Here is a 26851-nt window from a genome sequence, read left to right as displayed (position 1 = left end):
GTTGGAGTGAGAACTTGGAGAGCAAGTGACGCTGCCCTGACTTAGGGACTCACACATCTCCCCATCATCTCAGGGATGCGAGGTGAAACAGCCTCATAGAACGGTTCCCACTACAAGAATGAGCGGCAGCCTCAGCCTCTCCATGACGTCAGGCGGCGCCCGGCCGCGTCCACTGCTGACGTCAATCATCAGGCGCTTCCGGCGGCGCGGCTCGTGCGGGAGACGTCACTTCCGGGCGCCGGCACGCAGCGTTGGCGGCGGATTCAAACTGTGGAGCTGTCGTCTGAGACTGAAGACGCGGGGGAGGGCTTGGTTGGTCCTCACTGGCCTAACCTTCCTGAGCTCCAGGGCGGCTCCGAGCCTCTTGGATGCCGAGGAGGTGGGTGCCTGAGCGGGGCATGGCGGTCTCGGCCACAGTCTTCCAGAGGAAGCAGATCAAGCGCAAAGCTCCCCGCGGCTTCCTCAGGCGCGTCTTCAAGCGGCAGAAGCCCCACCTTCGTCTGGAGACGCGCGGCGACGTCCTGGTGAGCGCCCGCTCTCCCGGCTGGGCCGGTGGGGCCAGCGGCCGGTTTTGCTTCTTCGCCCCGGGTCGGGTTTAGGTACTTCCGGCGGCGGCGGGGTGGCTCTGCGCCTGCCTGCCGCCAGCCCGCGGTGGGACCTGCCATGGAGAAGTCGGCCGTTTACCGAGACGACCGTAACACGTCAGCTCAGTGACAAAACTGTGCCGAGAACCCTCAGGGCTTTTGCATATCCTGAACGGAACGCAGTATGGGCTGGTGGTTAGCGTGCTTGCGAAGGGCATGCCACAGACACCCTTTGAAAATAGATTTTTGGAATTCAGCCTGCGTCATTCTTAAACGGCTTGCTTTCTCAGTGTGTTGACCGAACACAACGACCTGTTTGGTAGGCTGCTCACTGAAGCGCTGATCCAAAGGGTGCTCAACTGTGAGTTCATCTTCCTAGAGGGACAATATAACACCTATTAGTTACAAAAGCCATTGACGTGTAATGCCGGAAGCGTAAGGCTTCCCTGATAAAAACCCCCAGTCAAATCGGTATGCAATACAGAGTTTGTGTGTTGGGTGCCTATAACCTATTTCTATAATAGAATGGGCACTATTTCCACAGGTTTAAACCATAGAAGGCACTTCTTGTGGCATGTCACAAGAACTGAGTAAAGGAGCTACTAGGAATGGGTGATTTCCACGAGATTAACGCAGAGAATTGTGGATAGCCAGGGCATGCTGCATGGATAGTCTTGGACATTCATCATTCCAGCTGTTCTTAAACTACATTTTTTTTTACTTCTTTTTTTCTGTGTAACGTGGAGTTTTCCATTGTCTTCTTGTCTGTTGCCTCCTGGTAAGGGTTGTCTTTTTTTCTAGACTGTAGAATTATCTCCACTTTTCTCTTGTTTGGTCTCTGAAGCCAAGACACCCTTTCCCCACGTCAGGAAAACTACTTCTGTTACCTCCTGCCCTCCTTTTTGTTTCTTCCGCATATTATATAAGAAAGGACAATATATGTGTCAGGTAAAAGGCCGAAGACCAACACCAGACCAGGCCACAACAAGCCTTTATTAGGGGAACAGATCTGCCAGGCTGTCTCTGAACAAAGGAGAGACAAAAGCAATATGGCTGGGGCAGGGAGAGTCTTTTGTAGAGACTGGGGTGGGGCTGAGTGAGGTAGTGACTAGGGAATGGAGGAGCCAGTGACATCACTAGATGGTAGGAGGTGAGCGAGTATTAGGTTACTCTCTAGGTGGGAACAGGGGCATGCTGGGAAGAAGGGTTTGTTCTTTGGTGGGAGCAACCATCTTGGCGTGATGTCACCCAGGGGAGGGGGCAAGGCACCATAGGAAGAGGGCAGCTACTATACATAATGGCTGCTGAGGTAATGGGAGACCTATCAATATACTGTTGTGCCCCCACTCCTACCCTTTGGTGGTGTAGAAGTGGCACCAATGAGCTGCATTAGATAAATTCACTTTCAGTGATTTAATGTAGTTTATTCTCAAGTTTTCACTGGGACTTCTAAATGAAGAGGAGGAAATGTAGCTGATCAAGGACATCCAGGAGACCAGCTGGTAAAGATGGTTTGCAGAAATTTCTCAAGTAGCTATCATCATCTCAACATTCACCCCTTCCTGCCCTGGAGTGGCCTTTGCACAAGTAAGCCCCATGGTGGGGTGAGATCTAGGTGGCATGGAAAAGAAGGAGAGTTGAAATTCAGACCTTTGCATTGGTGGGGGAAAGGAAGGTCTTTTGGCCACCAGCTTCTGCTTGTCTTCTATGGCTTTCATTAAGCAGGTCTCCTATACTGTCTTGTATATGCCATGCGACCTCATTTCTTTGCTTATGGCTTTCTGGTCACTATTGACAATTTGTAATCTTACCCAGCAGGTGCCCCACATTTCTAAAGTTTTTTAGCAGCTAAGTCAGTCTTGTCTGTTTGAACACAGACTTTTTGAGCAGTTAGGATACATCATACAGTTTAGCTGTTGGGACTGCAGTGCTGTTCTGTAGGCATTGTGTGTGTTGATGTGTCTCAGCGTAGCATGCAACATCCTGAAGGTAAAGAACCATATCTCCCTTTATTTTTTTAACACAAAACTAATCTTTTTTTGTGGTACTGGGGATCTAACTTGGGACCTTGCGCTTGCGAGGTACATGGTGGAACCACTGAGCTAAATCCCTGGCCCCAAAACTAATCTTTTATGCTTTCTTTTGTACATGATGTTTTTCTGCCTGAGGATGCCTTCCCTCCACTCGGCAAACTACAATTCTTTCAAAATCCAGTTAAAATGCCACTTTGCTGAAACCCTCCTCAATGTTCTTAAAAAGGATCCATTTTATCTATCACCTGTTGTCATATTTGTCATTAATTTCTTTATGGGTTTGTTTCTCCCACTAGTCTGGGAACATGGATTGGCAACTTTTTGTATTCATAGTGTTTAGCACAGTATAGTAAGCATTTTGAATGGACAGTTAACGTTGGAAATAGATGGTAAGTATATGTGGGTTGATGTCATTTCTAGTACCTGTAAGTTCTTTGTGTTGTAGCTTTTCTGCACTGGCTTTTCATTATGTTTTATGCCTTATCTGATTGTATATCTCCAGGGTCTGTAGTGGTAAAAGATACAACACCTGTCAAATTTAAATAATTCAGTTTCCTAGTAACTCTAGCTTCTAGATTTATCACAGAGGAATGCTGTGCAACTGTTTGGGCACTTATGGTTTATGTAAAATTTAAAAGTGCTATGACAGGGAGGAGGAAGTTGTGATGGCCTAGTCTTTTAGTCAACTGAGACTAAAAACATGGACGTTTTTGTGCCTTTTCAGCAAGCTGATTTTTTTAAAAGTAAATTCTTTTTGTGTGTGTGTGTGTGTGTGTGTATGTGTATGTGTACCAGGGATTGAACTTGGGACCTTGCACTTGCGAGGCAGGCAGTGGAACCACTGAGCTAAATCCCCAGCTAAAGTAATTCTTGATGGAATAACTTACCTATTTAAGATTTAAATGCCTAGCTAAATAGCATTTTAAATTTAAGCCCTCATACATTTGAGTGCTTAAAATTTTTTTGTGTCATCTAATAAAGAATTTTTTTGTGTCATCTAATAAAGAAAAGTAACTTTTGTCATTTTCCATGGCTCATATTCATGAAGGGGAAAAGGAAAGTGCATTCTTTGTAGGCTAAGCATGATTCATATCTCAAAATTATGTTTAACTAGGACTTTTAAAAAAGTTTTTTGACTTTGTTTTAGTTTTCTTCTTTATTCAAGGAGATATGGAAGAATATTTTCTTCATGCATTAATAATAATTTACTGTGTGTTGGGCAATGGCAGAAAGTCACTGGGGAAACAGTGTTGAGAAGGATAGCTGTAGTTCTTGCTGTTACGAGTACATGGAGGAAGAAGTTAAGTAAGAAACTACAACATAGTGTACTGTGTGCTGTGATAGGAGCCTCAGGGTGCTGTCAATCCACATAATCTTTCATACTGGGAGGTTGGGCTTCTCAGGGAAATCTATAAACCAGACCGATTTCTGGAGGCAAAGATGCATTGGAATTCTAAAGTACTTCAGAAGACACAGTGTAGAACTGGGAGCTGAGGAAGGCAGGAGATGAAACTGGAAAGCCCTAGTCAAGTACACTTTATTGTGAAGGAATTTAGAATTTATCCTGAGGATATGTGGAAGCTATTTGTCTTTTAAAGTAGAAAATAAGGATTAACCAATGAAATTGTGCCATGTTATGGAATGTTTTTGCAATAGAAGTGGAATGTTATTGGACGTGTTTAAAAAATGGAATGGCATGATAATGTAAAGAATAAGAATTATAGTACTTTACCTCATTACTTGTGAGAATTAAACAGGAAAATTCAACAAAAAAAGTATCAAAAGAGTATCTTTCATAGATTCTTCATCTTACTAAGTTTAAGTTCTTAAACTCCTATTTTCCTGATTATCACTAGAACACACTAGAAGAGTCTATTAAAGGTTTTTGCATGATATAAAGCATTTGAAATACTACTCAATTATTTAACATTTAGTAAGTTGTGTTTGCAGCACACAAGATAGTGAGTATTAACTATTGTGTATGAATTATTCTAACTGCAAAGATGACATACTACCTTCGACGTACATAATAAAAGAAAATATGTGTTAAAGTTACTCTTTAGCAGTCGGAAAGGGGACCAAGAGTCTGCAGGTCGGGGAGTGAAGGGGACAGGACATAAAAAGATTTAAGATGCATCACGGACATATACCAACTATCCTCAGTAAATGTAATCTTTATATGTCATAAACATGAACTAGAAAATAATGAAAATGCGGAAAGGGGATCTAGAGATAGTCGGAAAGAGGTGGTGGGGAGGAAAAGAGGGATAAAAAGCAAGATAGGTTCAGTACATGTACCTATTCTCTGAGATGAATGTAAACATCATGTACTCCAAACATGTACAAATAAAAGATAAAAAATAAAGATACTGTCTCACTGGATCTAAGTTGATAGCGCCCTCAGGTACCTGGTAGAAGCAAAGGGTGGGGAAGATAGCAGTAATCTAAGGGAGCAAGCACTTCATGTGATCTCAGAGGAAGATTGACATGGAGGACTGCAGCTCACTTCACATTATCTCTTGTTTGGACTGTGTGTGCCTTAACTTTTTCAAGGTACATGTGTATACACTGAATAGCACTTTTTTTGTTGTTTGGATGTTGATTGGGAGTATAATATTTTTAGGCAAAATGTATATCATATCACTTTCTAATGAGATATATATCATTATCTAATATAAGATAGTTATATACTATACAATATTATATAGTCTAATGATATATGCGCTTTGGATATACACAAAGCTTGTTTTTGTGAGAATGTGTAAGAAACTGACTACTCTGATTGGCTGGGGAATGATGAAAGAGAGAGACTAATATTTGAAGTCTACTTCTTTGTACATTTTTTTTTTATATATTTTTATTTGGAAATCATAGACTCACAAGAAGGTCTGAAAACAGTACAGAATTCCCATCTATCTTTTACCTAGCTTCCCACAATGCTAGTAGCTTATAAAACTATAGTCCTGTATTATCTATTTCAAGTAAATTTTTAAAAAAGGCTTAAAGATTATTAACAGTTTGATTATATGATGATAGTTCACAGGTAATAAGTAATGATAAGTAATGATTTGAAAGAACATAAACTTTCAAATTTGGCATTCTTTAAAAATTTTAATTAATATTTTAATTTCGGGGAGAGGTGCTACTGGCGTATGAATCTATGATCTTTGCACTGAGCTAAATCCTCAGCCCTTTTTATTTAATTATTTTTTACTTTGAGACAGAGTCTTGCTAAGTTGCCCAGGCTAGGCTTGAACTTGTGACCCTCCTGCCTCAGCTTCCAGAGTGCTAGATTTACAGATGTGTGCCACCATGCCAGGTTTTAAATAGCTATTTTAAATTGACTCTGCTTGAAGAGGATAGAGAAGTAGCGGGAGGGGAGAGAAAGGGAAGGAGACATTAAAAAAAAAAAAGATGTATTATGTAAATGTACCAGTTCCCCATGGTGAATGTAATTATGTACTACAAACCTGTAATAATAACTTCAGTTAAAAAATCTTGCATCTTGGAATATAAAATAAGAGCCTAAGATATAGTTATGTTTTAACATATTTTTGAAATTTAAATTACATTATAAATTTTAAAGTTATTATTTCAAAACATTAGTGTTTGGGTTTAAAAATCCATTTATATTTTCTCTTTTAAAGATTCATTTGAACTGTTTACTGTTTATTCATCGGTTAGCGGAAGAGGCCAGGATAAACACTTGTGAGAATAAGTGTGGAATAATTAAGAAGGATCATGTGTTGGCTGCAGCAAAGGTACAACCTGAATTTTCTTTCCTACAGCAAGAATTAACTGTAAAAATACCATCGGGGTCATCACCTCTGCCTGATTTCGATACTTTATTTAGCTTTGTTGACTGAGTTGATACTTGGCTTCTTTTGTTGATGAGTTTTAATGAAAGGATTTAGATGTTTCCCATTGTAGATTTCTGACTACAGGATTAATTGCCACTGCTTTATTACTGTTTAGGGGAAAATGAATGATTGCTGGAAAGTTTTATAACCTTGAAATTTGCAGAATTTTCTTCATCATTTTAAGTTACCCCAATTACCTGATTAATTGGTTTTATGGCGTATGAGTGACTTATTAATGAAATCTCTTATAAACAGAGAAGATTGTTTTTTTTTAACTGGTATTTCTATATAATGGACAAATGTACCAGGTAGAGCAGTTTTCCAGATATGTTTCTGAGAAAATTATTTCCAAAAGATGTTAATAAATTCTCTTCTCAGAAGCTTTTGTGCTGAGATAAATGTTAATAATCTAACATACCATAATATCTCCTTGATCAGTCATAGTGCTATTATTTATGTGTAGAGCTGGTTTCCACAATAATATTCAAGAAACTGGCAGTAATGGTTGACTAGGGGATGATGTGGAAGAAACTTATTTTTGTCAGACTTTCTCTTTGTTCATACTTAAAAAAAGTTTATTTCAAAGTGTAGACCAACAAGGTATTAAAAACTATATTTATATAAATTTATGAAAAATATACCAGGAATGAAACTTGCTGAATTCTGCTGCACTGAGCATTTTGTAAATTCATTTGAATATATAATATATTCAGCATTTTGTAAATTCATTTGAATACATGATACTGTTTTTTGCAATGCCTGTAGTAATATCTTGCAGGACAGTGAAGTACTGGCCTATGTAATGGACCTATTCAGTGCTATGTGTGGGAAGCCTAGAATGGGTACTTTTAAATTCTCTTGTAATTACAAACATTTTAAATATTAAAATCAAAATAAGTATTATTTCTGAAAATAAAATAAGGATTAAGACCTTAAAGAGTATGTATGTGTTTTAAATTTAGGATTTGTTTATAATAAATTATAGGTGGCTTACCTAAAATAATAACTAAATTCTTTTTTAAAAAATTGGACATATTCTAGCCTGGTCCACTTTGCATACTTACAATTAACGATCTTTTGTCTTCTGCCACCAGTTGTATGTTTTGAAAATTAACTACTTAATAAGGTATTCAGCAAAAGATGAACAGTCTTGGTTTCCAATTGATATAATTGCACCCCTAATATGAGAAATTTTATGTTGCACTGGGTTTATACTATTTTATAATCCTGAAATGCTTGATTTATAATAGGCTTTCAGGGTTTTTGAATATTCTTGGATAACTGTCTAAAATCCTCAAGTTTGAAACCATTAATCTGGATACTTTTGAATTACAGTTGAAGAGATTAATGTTTAGAGGTGCCTATAAAACCAGGTTTTGAGAATCTAGGCATGTTTAATATTCATTGAGAGAAGAAGCCCATTTTATGCCTATGTTCTTTTTTTTGGTACTGGGGATCGAACTCAGGACCTTGTGCTTGCCAGGCAAGTGTGGCACCACTGAGCTACATCCCTGGCCCAAGAAGCCCATTTTAGAGAAAATTTAAATCATTTATAAGGCAAAGGATTCACTAATTCTTTCCAAATTGGCTTTTATATATTTAGATGTGTATATTAGGTTCTTAAGGCTGTTTAACTTCTCGTTGAGAAATTGTTTTATTTTTTATTGGTGTAATATGAATCTCTATTTTTTCCCCACAGGTAATTCTAAAGAAGAGCAGAGGTTAGAAGTCAAAGAACATGTTTTTGAAAATTATATGATGGTTTATTTTAGATGGCAACATGTCATAAAATCACTTTTTACGTATTAATTTATATTGTGGATTATTAAAATATTGGCAGAATGAGGAATGTGTGTATTTGTATATTTTTTGCGGCCATTGTAATATGCCAGGTAATACATAGGACTGCTTTACTTTCTTTTTAGCAATTATATTTGTTCATTTTAAATTGCCTTTAGTTCATTTTGTTTTGTTGCTATTGCAAATATTTTAAATATCAAAAATAAAATCTCACTATATTAAATAACTTTAAGAGATGTACTTTTTAAAATTAAGTTTGTAGGGTTATATTTAACCAAAAATATGCAATGAATTTAATTTCCAAAGAAAGACAACATTCAGTCAAATCTAGGTACACATCCAGAACTCTGCTAAACCAGTTGGCTAGGTGTTTCTTACTCAAGTTGATACCACAGTTAATAATAACAAGCATTCACACACAAAAACGTGAGTATGGAAACAAAATAGGTCTTAGTGGTGACTCATTGTCTTTCCTCCATGTCTGGTGGATACCAGTACTGCAGACCCTGGAAAGAAGCCACTCATTCAGGCTTCATAAGGAACTGTTTTAAACAATTACATATCAACTAATTATATAACCTTGAAGAATGGATGCATTTCTAGAAGCAATCTTCTAAGAGTGAGTCATGAAGAAATAGAAAATCTGAGCACCTGTATAAGGAGACTGAGTCATCAGAAATCTCAACAAGAAAAACCCACACTGGACAGCTTCAATGGTGAATTCTACCAAACTTTTAAAGAATTAGTGCCAGTCTTAAATGCTTCAGAAATAGAAGAGGAAACTTATTCTATAAGGTTTCAGTTTCTCTCTATATAAAATGACTATAAAGGAAATGATTTCTACCATTTTAAGTCTTCAGAAATAAAAATAACACTTTTTTGAGAAAGCTAACATGAAAAATGTTTTATTATTTGAGTATATCAGACCTCTTATATTGTCTTAAGTTCAGGAAGTACAATGTGACTGACAATAACACTTTTCGAGTCCCCTAATAGCTTTAATTTCCTTTATATGAGAGCACAACACTAAATGAGCCAGGATTCGTGGTGCACACCTGTAATCTCAGCTACCCAGGAGGCTATAGCCATAGGATTGCAAATTCAAAGTCAGCCTCAGCAACATAGCGAGATCTTGTCTCAAAATAGAAAATAAAAAGTGCTGGCTGGGGATACAGCTTTGTGATAGAGTGCTTGCTTTAGATTTAATCCTTAGTACCAAAAAAAGAAAAATGAAAGAACAAGAGAAGCCATCTTATTGATGTCTTAAATCTTTGTTGGCTTTCTTTTTCCTATGTCTTGAAAAATTTCCCACTATTATCTCGCAATTTTTCTTTAAAAATACCTGTATGAAAACAAGCTTTTCAGAGTTGAAATTCAAACTGGAATCACTCTTCCTGATTTGTTTAAAGCAGCATGTAAGAAGAGACAAACTGCTGGAAAATACACGTTGTTTCAAAGATATTTCTTGTGTGAAGTTGGGACAGTTTTGGCATGTATAAATTTTATCTCTGACATTTTTAACATAGACATACACTTTGAAAGAAAAATGGTCTAGGTCTGCTAAGTCTCATTTTGAAGATTCACTGTAGACTCAACAGTCACCATGATCTCTGCTTCTCGAGTGAACAGTAGCCCTGCCTATGAGACTGCAGGTAGCTTTGAGAGAACCTGAGATTTGCATGTTCAGTTCATAAAAGCAAGTAGACCAACTTAGGAAGCTGGTTTGTGTTCAGATTGGAGGGATTTCATCAACTAGCTGTCTGTAATGGGGAGGAAGAACCAGAGGCCATAAACTGGCAGTTCAGGTACTGTGTTTGGCCTGCGAATAAATTTTATTAAGCCCAAATAATGTTTTTGCTTTTTAGTAAGTTAACTGATTACATTTTTTTTCCTTCTGGTACTGGGAATTGAATTCAGGACCTTGAATTTGCCAGGCAGGCAAGGTGCCACTGGGCTAAATCCACTGCCTTAACTGATTACATTTAAAAATTAGATTTCATAGTCAAGTTTAATTTTGGCTTCATTTGGAAAATTGGACATTGACAGTAATACAGCCACAATCAGATGGACCTAAATAGTAGCCTCTCTTTAGATGAAGGCATATTCTTTGATTCATTCCATTTAGGCCTGTTTCACTTATGTTCACTACAGGACTTCTTAAATTGTTTGAGTTCATAGTCCGTTTGAAAACTGAAAATCTACCATTTCTCTTGAAATTTCTGGCCAATTTTAGAAACACACCAAAACTAGGCAATTTTCATGAAAAAGGGCTAAGGAATACAGTAGTCTTGAGATCTGAGTGATGTTAAATTACTGATAGTTCTCAGTTTTCAAACTGAACCACTGATGATTGGCATAAATGAACTCAGATCATCTGGGTAAATAATTTAAATATTGTAGCTTGAGGGTCAGGTGACATTAAAATGAAATTGTGACCTAATTATGGACTTTCAGGAATTCAAATGAGTTGAAAGTAAACCCTTGCTAGGATACTGCAGTATGAAGAAAAATATTATCTGTGTAAAATTATATGTTTAAGATACGAGGAGGTTATTTGAAAGCTTTGGTTTAGGAATTGTAACAACCAGCAAGTTAAGGGAAGGTTATCTGCTTTTATTTTTTTCTCTATGTCTGACTCACAAAACATTACATAAAAAGGAACATTTTTATGTTTTAAGACTGTTGAGTTTTCCCTCCATATTTTGTGGGAGATGAAACTCCTTAATTGTCAAGTCCAGATTTCTGATTAAGTGGTTTGTTCTGAGTGGGCTTTTAAATCAAATTTTATCTTTGAGATTTGAGAGTTAAGGCTGCCAAAATTTAAATGAAGAAAAACATTTATCTTTATCTCTATTGCCATTAAAGTGCAATACTATAGTAATAAAGCATAATTACTAAAAATAATTTAAATTTGAAAATAAAGTTAGGATTGAATATGCTATAATTTTCCTTATAATTACCATGCAGGAAAAATATTGGACTCACTTATATACTATAATTATATTTTATTAGTGTTTAAGTTCATGTTAGAAATAATTTTGAAGGATAGGGATTTAGCTCAGTGGTTCTGCCACCTGCCCCACAAGTGCAAGGACCCAAGTTCAATTCCTGGTACCAAAAAAGAAAAAAAGAATTTTGAAATAATTTTTTCTTTTGCAACGTTTTTGTTTTGTTTGTTTTTGGTACCAGGGATCAAACTCAGGTTCTTGTGCTTGCGCAGCAGGCGGAGAAACCACTGAGCTAAATCCCTGACCCTCTTTTGCAAAGTTTTAACCAGTCTTTACTTTAAAAAATATCTTCCTCACAATATAAACAATACATATCTTTCGTTAGCATGTATGAGAGTTTGATTATATATATAATGTATAGAGAGTTTGATTAAAGAAATATTGTAATTTTCAACACTAAAAAATTTTCAGGTGTTTCAGAAAATGTACTAAAATTTTAGTTGTAAATTAAACTATTAAATGTTTTGTTTTAAGATTATTACAAAATAGTTAAATTTACTACTGGTAAAAAATTTTTCTGTCATATGTGTATATTTTTGATCAATTTAGACTTTAAGTGAATCTTAAATTTTTAATGGACCATACTTGTATAGATACCCGTAAGATCTAGTAAGACCCTTATGAGTGTCTTGTGAATAGTTTCTTCATTTTTAAGTGTATTATACTCAATTTTGTCAGGCATGTCCGTTTAGCTCTTGCTATATGCTGAACATGCAGTAGAATGAAAGTAGGTAATATCCCTACCTTTAAGCAACTTAGCATATAACCGTTTCAATATTTACTGTAGAATTTTCTTAAATATTTGCAAAAGAAATTTTAAAGGATCCCTCAAGATCATAGTAATCATAGTGATATAATATAAAGGATTTGGGTCAGAAAGTCTTCCTGATATAATTTGGGTGGACGGGAGGAACAAGTTCAAAATTTGTGGGGAAGAATAATGAGTTGAAGATTGTCAGGAAACACATAGGAAATGATACAGTTAGACAACAAAGTATTCACCATAAGTGTAACTCAACATTAGTGCAAAAGGTATATTAAAATTGAAGAGATTGTTACAAAGAATTTCACATGGTGGGAGACTTGAAACTAGTTATTTGGGTTCAGTGTAGGATCCCGGAGGTAATGAATGATTTTAGGGCTGTTCATAAAGAAAATGATTTCTTGAAGATTATTCTAGTAACCAGGAGTTGGTAAGGAAATATAGACAATAAAACTAATTTGTGACCTGTTGCAGTAGGTCAGAGATTAACATCAAGTCTTTGATTACAAAAAAGACTTGAAGTTATTAAAGAGTAGATAGATCTGAAGAAAACTTAGGAACAGAAACGCTTATGTATTTTGTTTAGTGTCTAAGTCATTTTGACTTAATTTTAAATAGTTGAAAATAGACATTGATAAATTATTATTTAAACTGTGATTGTGATCTTATATTAATTTGGGATGTAAAGATATGAATTATGAAAATCCACATAGCAACTTAGACAGAATGAGGTAAAAGACAGAATAGGTCTGCAATTGCTTCACCATTTCATCAGGGTCTTGGCATTTTGAGCTTTCAGTGTTTGGGAAGAAGGCTTTCACCTTTGTGTGTATCCTCTTGCATAGTTTCAAGATAGAGGCTGCACCTGTAGATAACACCTTTGTGTTCTATGCTAGAAGAGGAAAGAAGGAAGAGGAAAGAGTATGCCTGTATCAGTAGGGAAAAGTTTTCATCTTAATTGACTTGAACTTGTTGTGACCACCAGCTGCTGTGGAGTCTAGGAAAGTGCATTTTTTGGCTGAGCACTTTATCTCTCTGACATAATCAAGGTTCTACCATTAGGGGAAGATACTGGGTATGCATCTCTGACAAAAATGTTTTAGAACTTATTGATTCTACAGAAAATACATTAAACTGTAAAATTAAAACAGCATAGTGAGTGGAAGTTCTTTTGGTTGTTTGTGTTCAGAGTCAGGGCATTTGTTTCTGTTATTCTCATCCTATTGCTTTCTCATTAGGAAAACCAGATCATACCAGCAAGAAAATGTATAAAATACATGCACTTTGAGGGCCAATTTGTATATATAAAAATAATATGTTTTAAAATATCCTTAAAGTTAACAATTTACATTTCAGGTTTATAGTCTCAAATTCTAACAAATTTTCTAAATTGCACACTATTTTATCCTCTTGCTTTCTAATACTACACATGATCCCAGGTGAAGGTAAGAGCTAAAATTAAATAACCACAATATTTATAACAATTCTGTAATAGGAAATATATGTAACCAGGTAGATTATCGGGTATACCTAATACACTTTTTTTCCCAAATGGTGTGTAACAGATGCAACATTGCATAGCTAAAAATAGAAAGCCAGTGAAATCTTTGGATTGGCAAAACACTCCAGGAAGTTTTAAGAATGACACCATGAAAAAAATGTAGTTGTTTGAAACATCTTTTGAACAAGCCTCTGGTGATGCAGAATAACTTATAATGTCTAGCTAGCTGATAGAATCCCTGAAGAAGTACAGAAAGAACCAACAAAAACTTAAATGTCCTTTCTGGAAATGGAATCATTACATGGTTTATAACATAAGTCTTAATTGTTCTCACATATTACCACTAATGTAGATTCTACGTTCTTGAGCAATAAAATAAAATGGTCCTCCTAGTCATTTTGGAATTTTAAATGTTAATTTATTTCTAGATGCAGCTGGGTCATTTTTCTACTTGGTTTTCTTAGGCATGCTCAAAGTAATTATATTTTCTTGTATTATTATGGTTGAATAATTACATAACTGCTTAACATGTAAGAAAGGTATAAGATAATATTAAAATAATATTTGAGGTTATGAAATATTATTAATGATATAGTCCTCAAAGAATTTTCATATTTAAGGAAGTGATTTTATGACAAAAGTTACCTTTATTCTAGGGCTTCTGAGAGCCAAAAGAAATTAGATTGGTCTCTGAAAAAGTCTCTTGAACGATAAATATCGCTTCACAACCCACTATTTTTAGGGTACTATGCTTAAGGATGAAGGGCTTGAAAGCAATAAGACATTTCTTAATCTTAAGGCATTTATAGCTTGAAACTATAATAAAAATTACTGAAGATACAGGACAGCTTACTAATATTTAAAGCCATTCCAGCTATGTAAATGTATGCTTCTAACATGAATGTCTACGTTGGTTATGTATTGCTGCATAAAAAATTTCCCTAAAATTTAATGGCTGAAGACAATAGCAGTTTTTTATTTTTCCTGATCCTGTGGGTCATGTGCAGCTCAGGTGGGCAGTCCCCTGATTTCAGCAGAAAGTTTTCATACCATTGCAGTCAGATGGTAAGTAGGCTGGGGCGTTCAAGACAACTTCAGTTAGCAGAGGCCTCGGGACTCCAGCATTGGTTCAGTGTCCCAGTGACATCCCAGCTCGCAGAACCCCTTCATGGGCACCCTGTGCCGGCGGAATGACCTGGACTTCTTACATCATGGCTTGGGCCTCTCAGAATCAGGAAGTCAGGGTGTTAGTAACTTTTAAGCCCTGGGATCTGAAGTTTCAGAATATCCTCTGTCACCATATTCTACCGATCAAAGCAGTCGCAGACAAGGCCTGATCAAGGAGGGTGAGTCAGCAATAAGCTTTCCCTCCTGAGATGGGGAATGGGGCAGACTGCAGGCACCTCTGCAAGCCATCTTTGGAGACAACTGCCTGTTGAGGAGTCAAGGCCTCGGCGGCGGTGAGAGTCCTACAGACAAAGGATTGGCACCCAAATGCGGGAGTCAGAGCTAGTCTTCACAGGTTAGCTAAGGCTTCGTTCTGAGTCAACACAGAGGAGACAGCAGGGATGAGGGGAGAATTACAGGGTCCTTTTTCAGAAGAATAGCATATGTAAACATGTATAGGTGAGAAAACAGTCATTGGATTAATAATTAAAATAAAAATTAAAAATTTAATCATCATCAGAGCTGATATTGCTACTTTACTGTAAAAGGAGTCATGAAAATGCATAGAGCAGATGTTTCTACAGGCTGATGCAATTATAGGGAGCATGATCTTGAGCAATAGAGCCAGTGGCTTTTTAAAACTGAACCATAATGGGTTTAGAAATAAAATGCTAAAAATTGATTTGGAGGAATATTCTGTTGGTTTTTATCAGATTTCAGATTTTTTCCTCATAGTTGAACAAAGACTAATTGCAGCAAGCATATTATTTGAATACAGGACAAATAATAAAAGACAGGCATAGAAATGGCTTGGGAGTTTTGCTTTCTAGATAATTAAGCTTTGTGGAGTTCAGGTTTGTGGCAACTTACATCATATTCCTCAGCATTAAATTGAGAGCTGACAGTTTAGGAACTTTCATACATATCTTCTGTGAACAAATAAGTCTTGGCCTTATAGTAGTTATGTATCATATGAAATAAAAGTCTTGAATGGAAAAAAAGGCAATCATGATTGCTTCTACTTTGAAATATAAATAACAGAATTCTAGGTGTATATATAGTAAATTATTTTTCTTTTAACACCATTGTTACTTGCCATATCAATAATATGAGGAAATCCAGTGAAGTATAAGTATTTTAACTTTCAAGTTCTTTATTATATTAGGGTAGAAGCTAAGTTCCTGTCAAATCCACACATTGTCATTATTTTTGCATTTGTAAATTAGTTTTTTACAGGATACCCCTACTTACTTATTGCCTAAGTCTTCTTTGCTTCCTACGTTCTTCAACTATTAATTTTATTCCAAGCTTTTTACAACCCTCATTCATTCATTTGTTCAGCAGATTATTTATTGGATTCCACCAGTGAGCTAGACCCTGTCAAAGGGACGTTTGGACTACAGTCTCCAATATGAGAAGTTAACTTGAAGAGATCTTGTGGGAGAGTGTTCTGGTAATAAGCACAAAGGCCCTGAAAACAAATAAGACCTAAGGTGTCCATAGATCAGAAAGGAAGTCAGCCTCATGGTATCATGCTGAAGAAGTGAGTTAGACCTAATAATGTGGGGCTCCAATGCTGTAATAGAGCTTTGAATTTTTTTCAGAGTTGGAAAGGAAGATAACAGGTATGTTTTGAACATGGCAGTGACATCACTATGAGGATCATTTCAGCTTCTGAGAAGAGAAAAATTAACTATAGAACAGCAAAGGTCAGAAAGAATCCAGGAAGTTCACAGTGATGATGGTGACAGGGATTGGGTAGAAGAGGCGGAGTTGGTGAGAAGTGTGATACTCTCTGCTCCTCAGAGCTGTGTCTTTGCTCCCATATCCCCTCACCTCCCCTTTCCCTCCCATCCCATCTCATATTTGCTCTCCACCTCCTGTTCTTTTTGTTGTTTTTGTTAACTTAGTGTAACAGTTGGTGCACACCTATCTTGGGTCTCATGCTTCATCACCTCTACCACCTCTAATCCCCTTTTCTCCTTACTTTACTTCCTCATTATTGCTTCTTGACCATTTTTCTCTTTCATTTCCTCTGAATTTAGGCCTTATAAAGTTCATTTTGCTCTCCTTCATTGATAGATCTGGATTTCTAATCTTTTCTCTGCTGTGGAAGCATATAAAGGGTCCAGTATTTTCTAATTTAGCTGGACTAGGTAACTAAAAATATTAAGACCTGGTCTCCCCCATTTAGGTGCCTGTAGAACAGATTTGCATTATAGCATTGGCTGGCAATAAAAGGAACTGAAAATGGTTCATCTAAAGGAAGCTGCCGAGATGATGTGGATGTCCTGCAGATAGAACCAGCTGAAATGCTAACTCCATCTTAATCTGGCTGTTTTTAGTCTTGTTTGGTGTTGAGAATGAATGAATGAATAAATTAATGAATAACTGCAAATAAAAACAATGCAAGAGAGAAAGGATTTTGTAGCCTGCACAAACTGATAGCCATCTGTTGCTGTGTGCACAGCTAAAAAAATTTATAACTTAGTAACCTTCACATCTCTGACTGATACTTGGGAGCTACATGGGAAAATGTGCCAACTGGTTTACCTTCCTCCTGAGAGAGAATGAGCATCTTTTAAGATAAATTTGTTCCTCACTTGTCTCTGATCTTGTGCTGCTCTAAGGAAACTTCCCTGATAAAGAACTGACTTGCTAAATTAGTCGAAACTTCTCTTGTTCCTGTCATTACTGTTGAGAGGCAGCAACTCAGGCACCAACTAGATCCCCTAGAATAATGAAGGGTCAGTGGCACAGGAGTTGGGGACACCAGGAGAGCAGGACCAGAGTGGGGACAGCAGCTGAGGCTTAGGAACTGGGCCTGTTTTAGGAGTGCGCACTTGTCAAGAATTCCTGTGGCTAAGTGTGTTACACAAATCATGTTTTTAACTGTATTATTTTAACACTTAAATTTTCCCTAGGGGCAAACTGAAGGTCACATAATACTTCCCCTTAATCATAGGATTTGGCAGCAGAAAAGTGTTCTGCATGTTGAATAAATAATGTGGCACTGGTTATGGAAAGAGGGAGGAGCTCCGCAGTCGTGGGGACAGGCTCGTACCCCTCCTTGTCTAAGATCGGGGGGTGTCATTTTGACACGGCGACCACATGATGAATTTACCTCTGTGCACAGTTCAGCTAGTAAACGCACATCTTTAGGTAAGGAGGTTTTCCAGTTTTGTAGGTGAAATGACAGCAGTACATCAATTAAACCATTAATTAAATTTTATTTGTAGGTTCTGGGGTTTAGGGAGAGAGCCAGCATAAAAGAATGCAGCATCTTTCCTTAGAGGTGGAGAAGAGAGGATGTGTGAACCGGGGGGAGCAGAGAGCCTCGAACTTAGCCTCTGTATAAAAGGGGTATCACATTTATGCTGCTGCTTTTCAACCGGAGCTGTATGGATGCTTACAGAGACACAACTTAAAGCAAAGGATGCATCCTTTTCCGAAAATGTGCATCCCCCAATTACCCGTTCACGCTTTATGTATTCAACAGTCTATCCCCTCCCTATTCCATTATGAAAGAAGTTGAGGTAGTCAGTATAGAGTTGAACTAGTTTGAGTCGCTACTTTTCAAAACCTTTATTTTAGACCTTGATAAAAAGCAGTAGCAGGCAAGTGGAATGACTGACTACTTGATTTTTAAAATGTGGTTCTTAAATAAACTTCTGTAGTATGCGTGGGGTGGGGGAAGAAAAAGTGCAGCACAGCTAACTCATGCAGCACGTGACAGGTACTTTGCCAGTTGGGTTAGCCAGTGTGACTCTTGTACCACGTTGGGAGTGTTAGGGGCTTTTCTCAAAAACACTCAGATTTTTAAGAAGTGTACTCTAACACCATCTTTTGACTTGTTTTGCATAAGTGAACCACATGCTAATGGCCTTCACTTTGAGAGCACTCTCCAAACATCACAAAGACTGTTCCAAAGTCCAGACAATTTCCTGTCTCTGTCAGAGAGCAAATAGCAACAAAAGGCTTACTCCAAATACAAGTCAAACAGAACTTTGGAGAACCTTCACAGTAATTTGCTTTGCACAACAACTAGAGGAAATTTTGTGCATAACCCACAGAGAGCAGGACATAACCCTGTAATACTCAGAATGTACTTCCCAAGTTACACAGGAAGACAAGGTAAACATTTACGGAAGAAATGGTATTAAGTTGCTAGCAGAAACTCTCCCATCCTTTAAACCCCAAATTAGCCAGGGTCTGACTCTACCCAACACCCGGAGGGCTTGAGTGTTACAAATTATCTCATCCTTTGGTTTAGACAAAACAAAAACTTAGCTTTTCCACCAAAATACTCATAATTTTTGACCTGGTAGAATGAAGGTAAGAGTAGATATGCACGGAAGACAGTGTTATTTCTGATTGTTTTGTGCTTTTTGCCACTCAAGCACATGCCAGTTGGGTCCTACTGCATCTGTGATTAGATACACCTCTGTGTATTTATTTATTTAGTATTTTTCTGTGGAAGAGCATGACAGGTCATTGTGGAGCTTTCCATTATGTATGCAATTCCTGGGTAATTGTTATAGTGCCTTAAAACATGGCATGCATTTGGCTATAACTTCACGTATGGGCTATAAAATTAAAATCTCCCTAGAGTTTCTTTCTGGTATTAACTTTATTTCAACCATTGCAGATAGCAACAAAACACAATGTACTGGCTGTAACCACTCCATCCGTAAATAAGTTTAAGCCACAATGTTGAGATATATTATCATACTGGCTCAGGACTCATTCTTGCTGTGATATATTGTCCACTGCACATCGGGCATATAAAACAGGGAACAGTAATTCATCTTATGATGAAGGTATGAACCTAAAGTCCAGAGAAAGATAAACCCGCGTGCACCCAGTGAGATCCATAGAACATAAAATGTCAGAGATGTTTATATGACAATTTGAAAATATTACTCCTGATTCCCACAGCTACAGTCTTTAGGGAAAAAAGGACATCCATATCATATTCTTTATAGAAAAAGGTCATGTGTAAATAAGCCTGAATAAAGAAGAAACAAAAGTTAGCTACTAGTATTATGAATGCTAGTAAATAAAATTGTATATAGAAACAACTTATATGCAGAGAAAATAAGCATTTTATTTTGTTACATTATATTGATATGTCGGTTGACTTTTATTTCTTTTTTGCAGATAAATGACATTTAGTATCTGGTATTCTTATGCCAGTTACAAAAACTAACTGTTTATTGAGATTTTAAAAAAATTTGAAAACTAATGCTGAAGAGTCAGTTATGTTACCTAATAAATCTACTGTATAAACAGAAGGGGAACGTCAGCCATATACCAAGTCCTCACTATGAGGAACATGGGTTATGTAGTAGGAGATGGCTTGATTCTCCAAGGAGCTCAACAAGGAGTATATAACTCATAGTGGAGGTTTTCATCATCTCAGGAAATAATTATTTCTTTTGTTGGAGAAATTTAAGATTAGATTTTAAATTGAGGTGAAATTACTCTTTGCCTTTTATAAGGTATTTCTTCATGGAGAATGGTTAAGTTTATTAAAAACAATGCTAGAAGAAATCTTACTAGTAGTTGAGTATGAAGCCCATATTATATGTTCATTGGGAATAAAGGAAAGATTGGCCTCCAATGCTGTCAGAGTGGCCATTTAAATGAATTTAACATGCTTTATTTTTTTATGCTACTAACTAACCCTTTTCTTCCCTTGAAATGTGCACTGGTTTATTCCAACCAGTGTGGTCTGAAACTCATTGAACATTTTAGTAATATTTATCAGTGCTAAGCTTAGTATTGCTCAGTAAGTCAAACTTGTTGCAAATCACTTGCAGTTGTGGAAATACAGTATTTATGCATAACTGGTCAAAACTCAGTATCTTCTTTGCTTAAATTCTTTTATTAGTACATTTTATGTATACAGTACGTTTACATTTATCATTGAATACTTGTACCTGTACATGATGTATCTTGGTTCCTATTTTTTCCCCATTACCTGTTGCTCCCTTCACCCCCTCCACCCTTCCCTATTTACAAAGACTTTGTTTCCACTTTTTTCTTTTCTCATAATTTTTTCCTTTCCCTTCTTTCTTTTTCACTTCCCCTCCCACTTCCCCTAACCCTTTGGACCTTTTCTTCCTATTTCAAATTATCAATTATTCATATTAGTCATTTTAATCCTTATTTACACTTCCAGTTTCTCACATCAGAGAAACTATTTGGTATTTACACGTGTGTCCTATTTATTTCATGTAAGAGTATGGCCTCAATATGCATCCATTTAGCTATAAATGTCTCTAGTTGCTCAGTCTTTATGGCTGAGTAGTACTCCATTTTATAAAAAACCCCACATCTTCTTTATCCAGTTTCCAGTTGGTGGGCACTTGGGCTGTTTCCAAGTTTTCACTATTACAAACTGTGCCATTATAAACATGCGTGCCATTATAAACATATATCTCTGTGGTATGATTCTTTTAATTCTTTGGGGAAGATCCCCAGCAGGGGAATAGCTGGGTCAAATGGGACCTCTAGTCCTAGTTCTCTGAGGTATCTCCATACTGATTTCCACAGTGGTTGCACCAGTCTATACTCCCACCAACAATGGAGAAGGGTTCCTTTCTCCCCACACCCCTGCCAGCATTTGTTATTGGTTGATTTCTTGATAGCAGCCATACTTTCTGAGTGAGGTGGAATCTCAGTGTTGTTTTCATCTGCATCTCTTGAATAACCAGTGATGTTGAACATTTCTTCATATGTTTATTTGCTGCTTTTACTTCTTTGTCTGAGAAATGTCTGTTCATTTCGGATGCCCATTTTTGAATTGGGTCTTTGAATTTGGGGGCGTCTGATTTTTTTCAGTTCTTTACAGATTCTAGATAGTAGACCTTTGACTGAGAAACAGCAGGTGAAAAATTTTTCCCACATTATGGGTTGTCTCTTCACACTGTTGGTGGTTTCTCTTGCTGTACAGAAGCTTTTTAATAAGAGAGCCCACTTGTCAATTCTTTGTGCTAGTTCCCGTGCTACTGAGGATTTGTTCATAAAGTTTTTTCCTACACCAATGTCTTCAAGGGTTCTACCTAACTTATCTTCTAGCAAGTTTAGTGTTTCTGTTTTAATATTTAGATATTTAATCCACTTCTATCTTAGTTTAGTGCATGGTGATAGATATGGGTCTAGTTTTAATCTTTGGCAGCTTGAAATCCAGTTTTTCCAACAGCATTTATTAAATAGGCTATCTTTCCTCCAGTGAGGATGTTTGGCTTCTTTGTCAAAGATTAGCCGGCTAAGTAGGTCTGTAATTGTTTCTGCATCTTCTAATCTATTCCACTGATCCTCAGGTCTGTTTCTTTGCCAGTACCATGCGTTTTTATCACAGTAGCTTTGTAGCATAGTTTCAAGTTGGGGATTGTGATACCCCCTGCCATGTCTCTGTTGCCTAGAATTGCTTTTGCTGTTCTGGATCTCTTCTGGTTCCAAATGAATTTTTGGATTGTTTTCTTTAGTTCTGTGAAATATATTGTTGGAATTTCAATAAGCATTGCATTAAATCTATATAGTAGTTTTGGAAGTATGACCATTTTCACTATATTGGTTCTTCCTACCCAGGAACAAGGGATGTCTTTCCATTTTCTTATATGCTCTTTGATCTCTTTTTTCAGAGTGCTGTAGTTTTCAGTGTAGAGTTCTTTTGCTTCCTTTGTTAGGTTGATTCCTAGATATTTCAATATTTGAGATGCTATTGTAAAAGGAATTGTTTCCCTAATTTCTCTCTCAGTGAGTCTGTTATTTGTGTATAAGAAGACTATTGTTTTCTGAGTGTTGACCTTGTATCCAGCTACTCTACTGAATCTGTCAATTAAGTCTAGAAGTCTTTTGGCCGGGTTTTTTGGGTCTTCTATGTAAAGTATCATATCGTCAGCAAATACTGACAGTTTAACTCCTTCCTTTCCTATCTTTATTCCTTTTATTTCTTTCTCTTTTCTAATTGCTGTGGCTAATATTTCCAGAACTATATTGAACAGGAGTGGTGATAGTGGACATCCTTGTCTTGTTCCTGATTTTAGTGTGAAAGTTTTCAGTTTTTGACCATTTAATATGATGTTGGCTGTTGGTTTTTTATAGATAGCCTTAATCAGGTTGAGGTAAAGACCTTCTATTCCAATTTTCCATAGGGTTTTTATCATGAATGAGTGTTGGATTTTGTCAAATGATTTTTCTGCATCCATTGAGATGATCATATGGTTTTTGTCCTTGGCTGTGTTAATATACTGTATTACATTTATTGATTTACGAATGTTGAACCATCCTTGCATCCCTGGGATAAATCTGACTTGATCAGGGTGTATGATCTTCTTAATTAGCCTCTGTATCCAGTTTGCCAATATCTTGTTGAGGATTTTTGCATCATGTTCATTAGGGAGATTGGTCTGTAGTTCTCTTTTTTGGTTGTGTCTTTCCCTGGTTTTGGAATCAAAGTGACACTTGCTTCCAGGAATGAATTTGGAAGCCTTGCTTCCCTTTCAATTTCATTGATGAGTTTAAAGAGTAATGGCAATAGTTGTTCTTTAAATGTCTTATAGAATGGAGCAGTGAAGCCACCAGGACCGGGCCTTTCTATTTTTTAAATAAAAATTCTTTTATTGGTACATTTTAGGTATACAACGCAATTACATTTCTCATTGGGAACTTGTACCTTTACATGATGCATCTTGGTTCTTAATTTTTCCCCATTCCTAGCCCTCCCTTCACCCCCTCCACCCTTCCCTATTTACAAAGACTTTATTTCCATTTTTTCAATTTCTCAGCATTTTTCCTTTCCCTTCCTACCTTTCCCCTGCCCCTCCCACTACCCCTACCACTTTGGATCTTTTCTTCCTATTTTGCATTATCAGTTATTCATTCTAATCATTGGTACATTTTAGGTATACAATATAATGATATTCATCGTTGGAAATTTGCACCTTTACATAATCTCTCTTGGTTCTTATTTTTCACCCTTGCCCAGCCCTCCCTTCAACCCCTCCATTCCTCCCTATTTACAAAGATTTTGTTCCTATTTTTCCATTTTCTCATGTTAATTCCATTCCCTTCTTTCCTTTCCCCTACCCCTCCCACTTCCTTCCCCTTTGCTCCTTTTCTTCCTATTTCACATTACCTATTATACATTTTAGTCCTTATTTACACTTTCAGTTTCTCACACCAGAGAAACTACTCAGTATTTATACGTGTGTGTCCTATTTATTTCACTTAGGAGTATCACCTCAATGTGCATCCATTTAGCTATAAATGTCTCTAGTTTCTCATTTTTTATGGCTGAGTAGTACTCCATTTTATTAAAAAACCACATTTTCTTTTTCCAGTCTCCAGTTGATGGGCATTTGGGCTGTTTCCAAGTTTTAGGTATCACAAACTGTGCTGCTATGAACATGGGTGCACATATATCACTGTGGTATGATTCTTTTAATTCTTTGGGGAAGATCCCCAGCAGGGGAATAGTGGGATCAAATGGGACTTCCAGTCTTAGTTCTTTGAGGTATCTCCATACTGATTTCCACAGTAGTTGCACCAGTCTACACTCCCACCAGCAGTAGAGCAGTGTTCCTCTTTCCCCACAGCCCCGCCAGCATTTGTTATTGGTTGATTTCATGATAGCAGCCATTTTTTCTGGTGTGAGGTGGAATCTCAGCATTGTTTTCATTTGCATCTCTCGAATGACCGGTGATATTGAACATTTTTTCATGTATTTATTTGCTATTTCTACTTCTTTGTCTGAGAAATGTCTATTCATTTCAGATGCCCAATTTCAGATTGGGTCTTTAAATTTGGGAGATCTGATCTTTTTAAGTTCGTTATAGATTCAAGATAGTAGACCTTTGTCTGAGGAAAAGCAGGTGAAGATTTTTTCCCACATTGTGGGTTGTCTGTTCACACTGCTGGTGGTTTCTCTTGCTGTGCAGAAGCTTTTCAATAAGAAGAGATCCTACTTGTTGATTTGTTTGTGCTAGTTCATGGGCAACTGAGGTTTTGTTCATAAAATCTTTTTTACACCAATGTCTTCAAGAATTCTACCTAACCTCTGTTCCAACAGGTTCAGCATTTCTATTTTAATATTTAGATCTTTAATCCATTTTGATTTTAGTTTAGTGCATGGTGAGAAATAAAGGTCTAGTTTTAATCTTTGGCAAATTGAAACCCAATTTTTCCAGCACCATTTATTAAAGAGGCTATCTTTCCTCCAGTGAGGGTATTTGGCTCCTTTGTTGAAGATAAGATGGCTGAGTGTGTCTGCTGTTGTTTCTGCATCTTCTAATTTGTTTCACTGGTCCTCAGGTCTGTTTCTTTGCCAGTACCATGCTGTTTTTATCACAGTAGCTTTGTAGTAGAGTTGCAAGTTGGGGATTGTGATACTCCCTGCCATGTCTCTGTTACCTAGAATTGCTTTTGCTATTCTGGGTCTCTTCTTGTTCCAAATGAATTTTTGGATTATTTTCTCAGGGTCTGTGAAGTATGCTGTTGGGATCTCAATTGGGATTGCATTGAATCTATATAGCAGTTTAGGAAGTATGGCCATTTTCACTATATTAATCCTTCCTACCCAGGAGCAGGGGATGTCTGTCCATTTTCTGATATCCTCTTCAGTCTCTCTTTTCAGAGTGCTATAGTTTTCAGAGAAGAGGTCTTTGATTTCTTTTGTTAGGATGATTCCTAGGTATTTCAGTTTTTTGGAGGTTATTGTGAAAGGAATTGATTGCCCTATTTCTGCCTCAGTGAGTCTGTCATTCGTGTAGAGAAAAGCTATTGATTTTTGTACGTTGACCTTGTAACCAGCTACTTGACTGAATTTGGTTATTAAGTCTGGAAAACTTTTTGTGGAGTTCTTGGGGTCTTCTATATAGAGTATCATTTCATCTGCGAATAATGACAATTTGACTTCTTCATTTCCTATCTTTATTCCTTTTATTTCTTTCTCTTTTCTAATTGCTGTGACTAATGTTTCCAAAACTGTATTGAACAAGAGTGGTGATAGTGGACTTCCTTGTCTTGTTCCTGATTTTAGTGTGAAGGATTTCAGTTTTTGACCATTTAGTATTATATTCGCTGTTGGTTTTTCATAGATAGCTTTTATCAGTTTGAGGTAGAGAACATCTATTCCAATTTTTTGTAGGGTTTTTATGATAAATGCATGTTGGATTTTGTCAAATGCTTTTTCTGCATCTATGGAGATAATCATATGGTTTTTGTCCTTGGCTCTATTGATATAGTGTATTATATTGATTGATTTTCATATATTGAACCATCCCTGCATCCCTTGGATGAATCTCACTTGATCAGGGTGTATGATCTTCTTGATGATCTTCTGCATTCTATTTGCCAGTATCTTATTAAGGATTTTTGCATCTATGTTCATTAGTGGGATTGGCCTATAGTTCTCCTTTTCGGTTGGGTCTTTCTCTGCTTTGGGGATCAAGGTGATGCTTGCTTCCAGGAGCAAATTTGGGAGTATTGCTTCCCTTTCAATTTCATTGAAGAGTTTAAACAGTAGAGGCAGCAGTTCCTCTCTAAATGTCTTGTAGAATTCAGCAGTGAAGCCATCAGGGCCTGGGCTTTTCTTAGTTGTTAAGTTTTTAATTATGTTTTCAATTTCATTGGTTGATATTGGGTTGTTTAGAATTTTTAGGTCTTCTTCATTCAACTTTGGGAATTCATATTTATCTAGGAATCTGTTCATTTCTTCTGTGTTTTCCATCTTATTGGCGTATAGGTTCTGGAAGCAGGTATTGATGATCCTCTGGATTTCTGTTGAGTCTGTTGTAATTTCACCCTTTTCATTCCTAATTGCATGGATTTGGGCCTTTTCTTTCCTTTTTCTGATAAGGTTGGCTAAGGGTTTGTCAATTTTGTTGATTCTTTTGAAGAACCAACTCTTATCTTCATTGATTTTTTGTACCGTTCTCTTAGTCTGTGTTGCATTGATTTCTGCTCTGATCTTTATAATTTCCTCCCTTGTATGAGCTTTGGGGTTGTCTTGCTCTTCTTTTTCTAGAAGCTTGAGGTTCAGCATCAGGTTGTTTAATTGGGCTTGTTCTGTTTTCCAAATATGCCTATTCACTGCTATGAATTTCCCTCGTAAGACTGCTTTCATTG

At 36.9% G+C, this 26851-nt stretch overlaps 1 protein-coding gene across 1 annotated transcript; it reads left to right on the top strand.

The window, feature by feature from the left end:
- The first annotated feature begins 214 nt into the window (after window positions 1-214).
- Window positions 215-8326, top strand: Cenpw (centromere protein W). Its single transcript, XM_004845950.4, has 3 exons — window positions 215-524; window positions 6265-6378; window positions 8177-8326. Exons 1-3 carry the CDS (start codon window positions 369-371, stop codon window positions 8201-8203), a joined length of 297 nt encoding a protein of 98 aa, XP_004846007.1. The 5' UTR covers window positions 215-368; the 3' UTR covers window positions 8204-8326.
- The last annotated feature ends 18525 nt before the right edge of the window (window positions 8327-26851 follow it).

This window comes from Heterocephalus glaber, unplaced genomic scaffold (genome assembly GCF_053883595.1).
Source record: "Heterocephalus glaber isolate CG9 unplaced genomic scaffold, H.glaber_assembly_v1.0 deba00001550, whole genome shotgun sequence".
Lineage (NCBI taxonomy): Eukaryota > Metazoa > Chordata > Mammalia > Rodentia > Bathyergidae > Heterocephalus > Heterocephalus glaber.
Note: the sequence above shows the minus strand (reverse complement) of the source record. Positions and strands in the feature narration are given on the sequence as shown.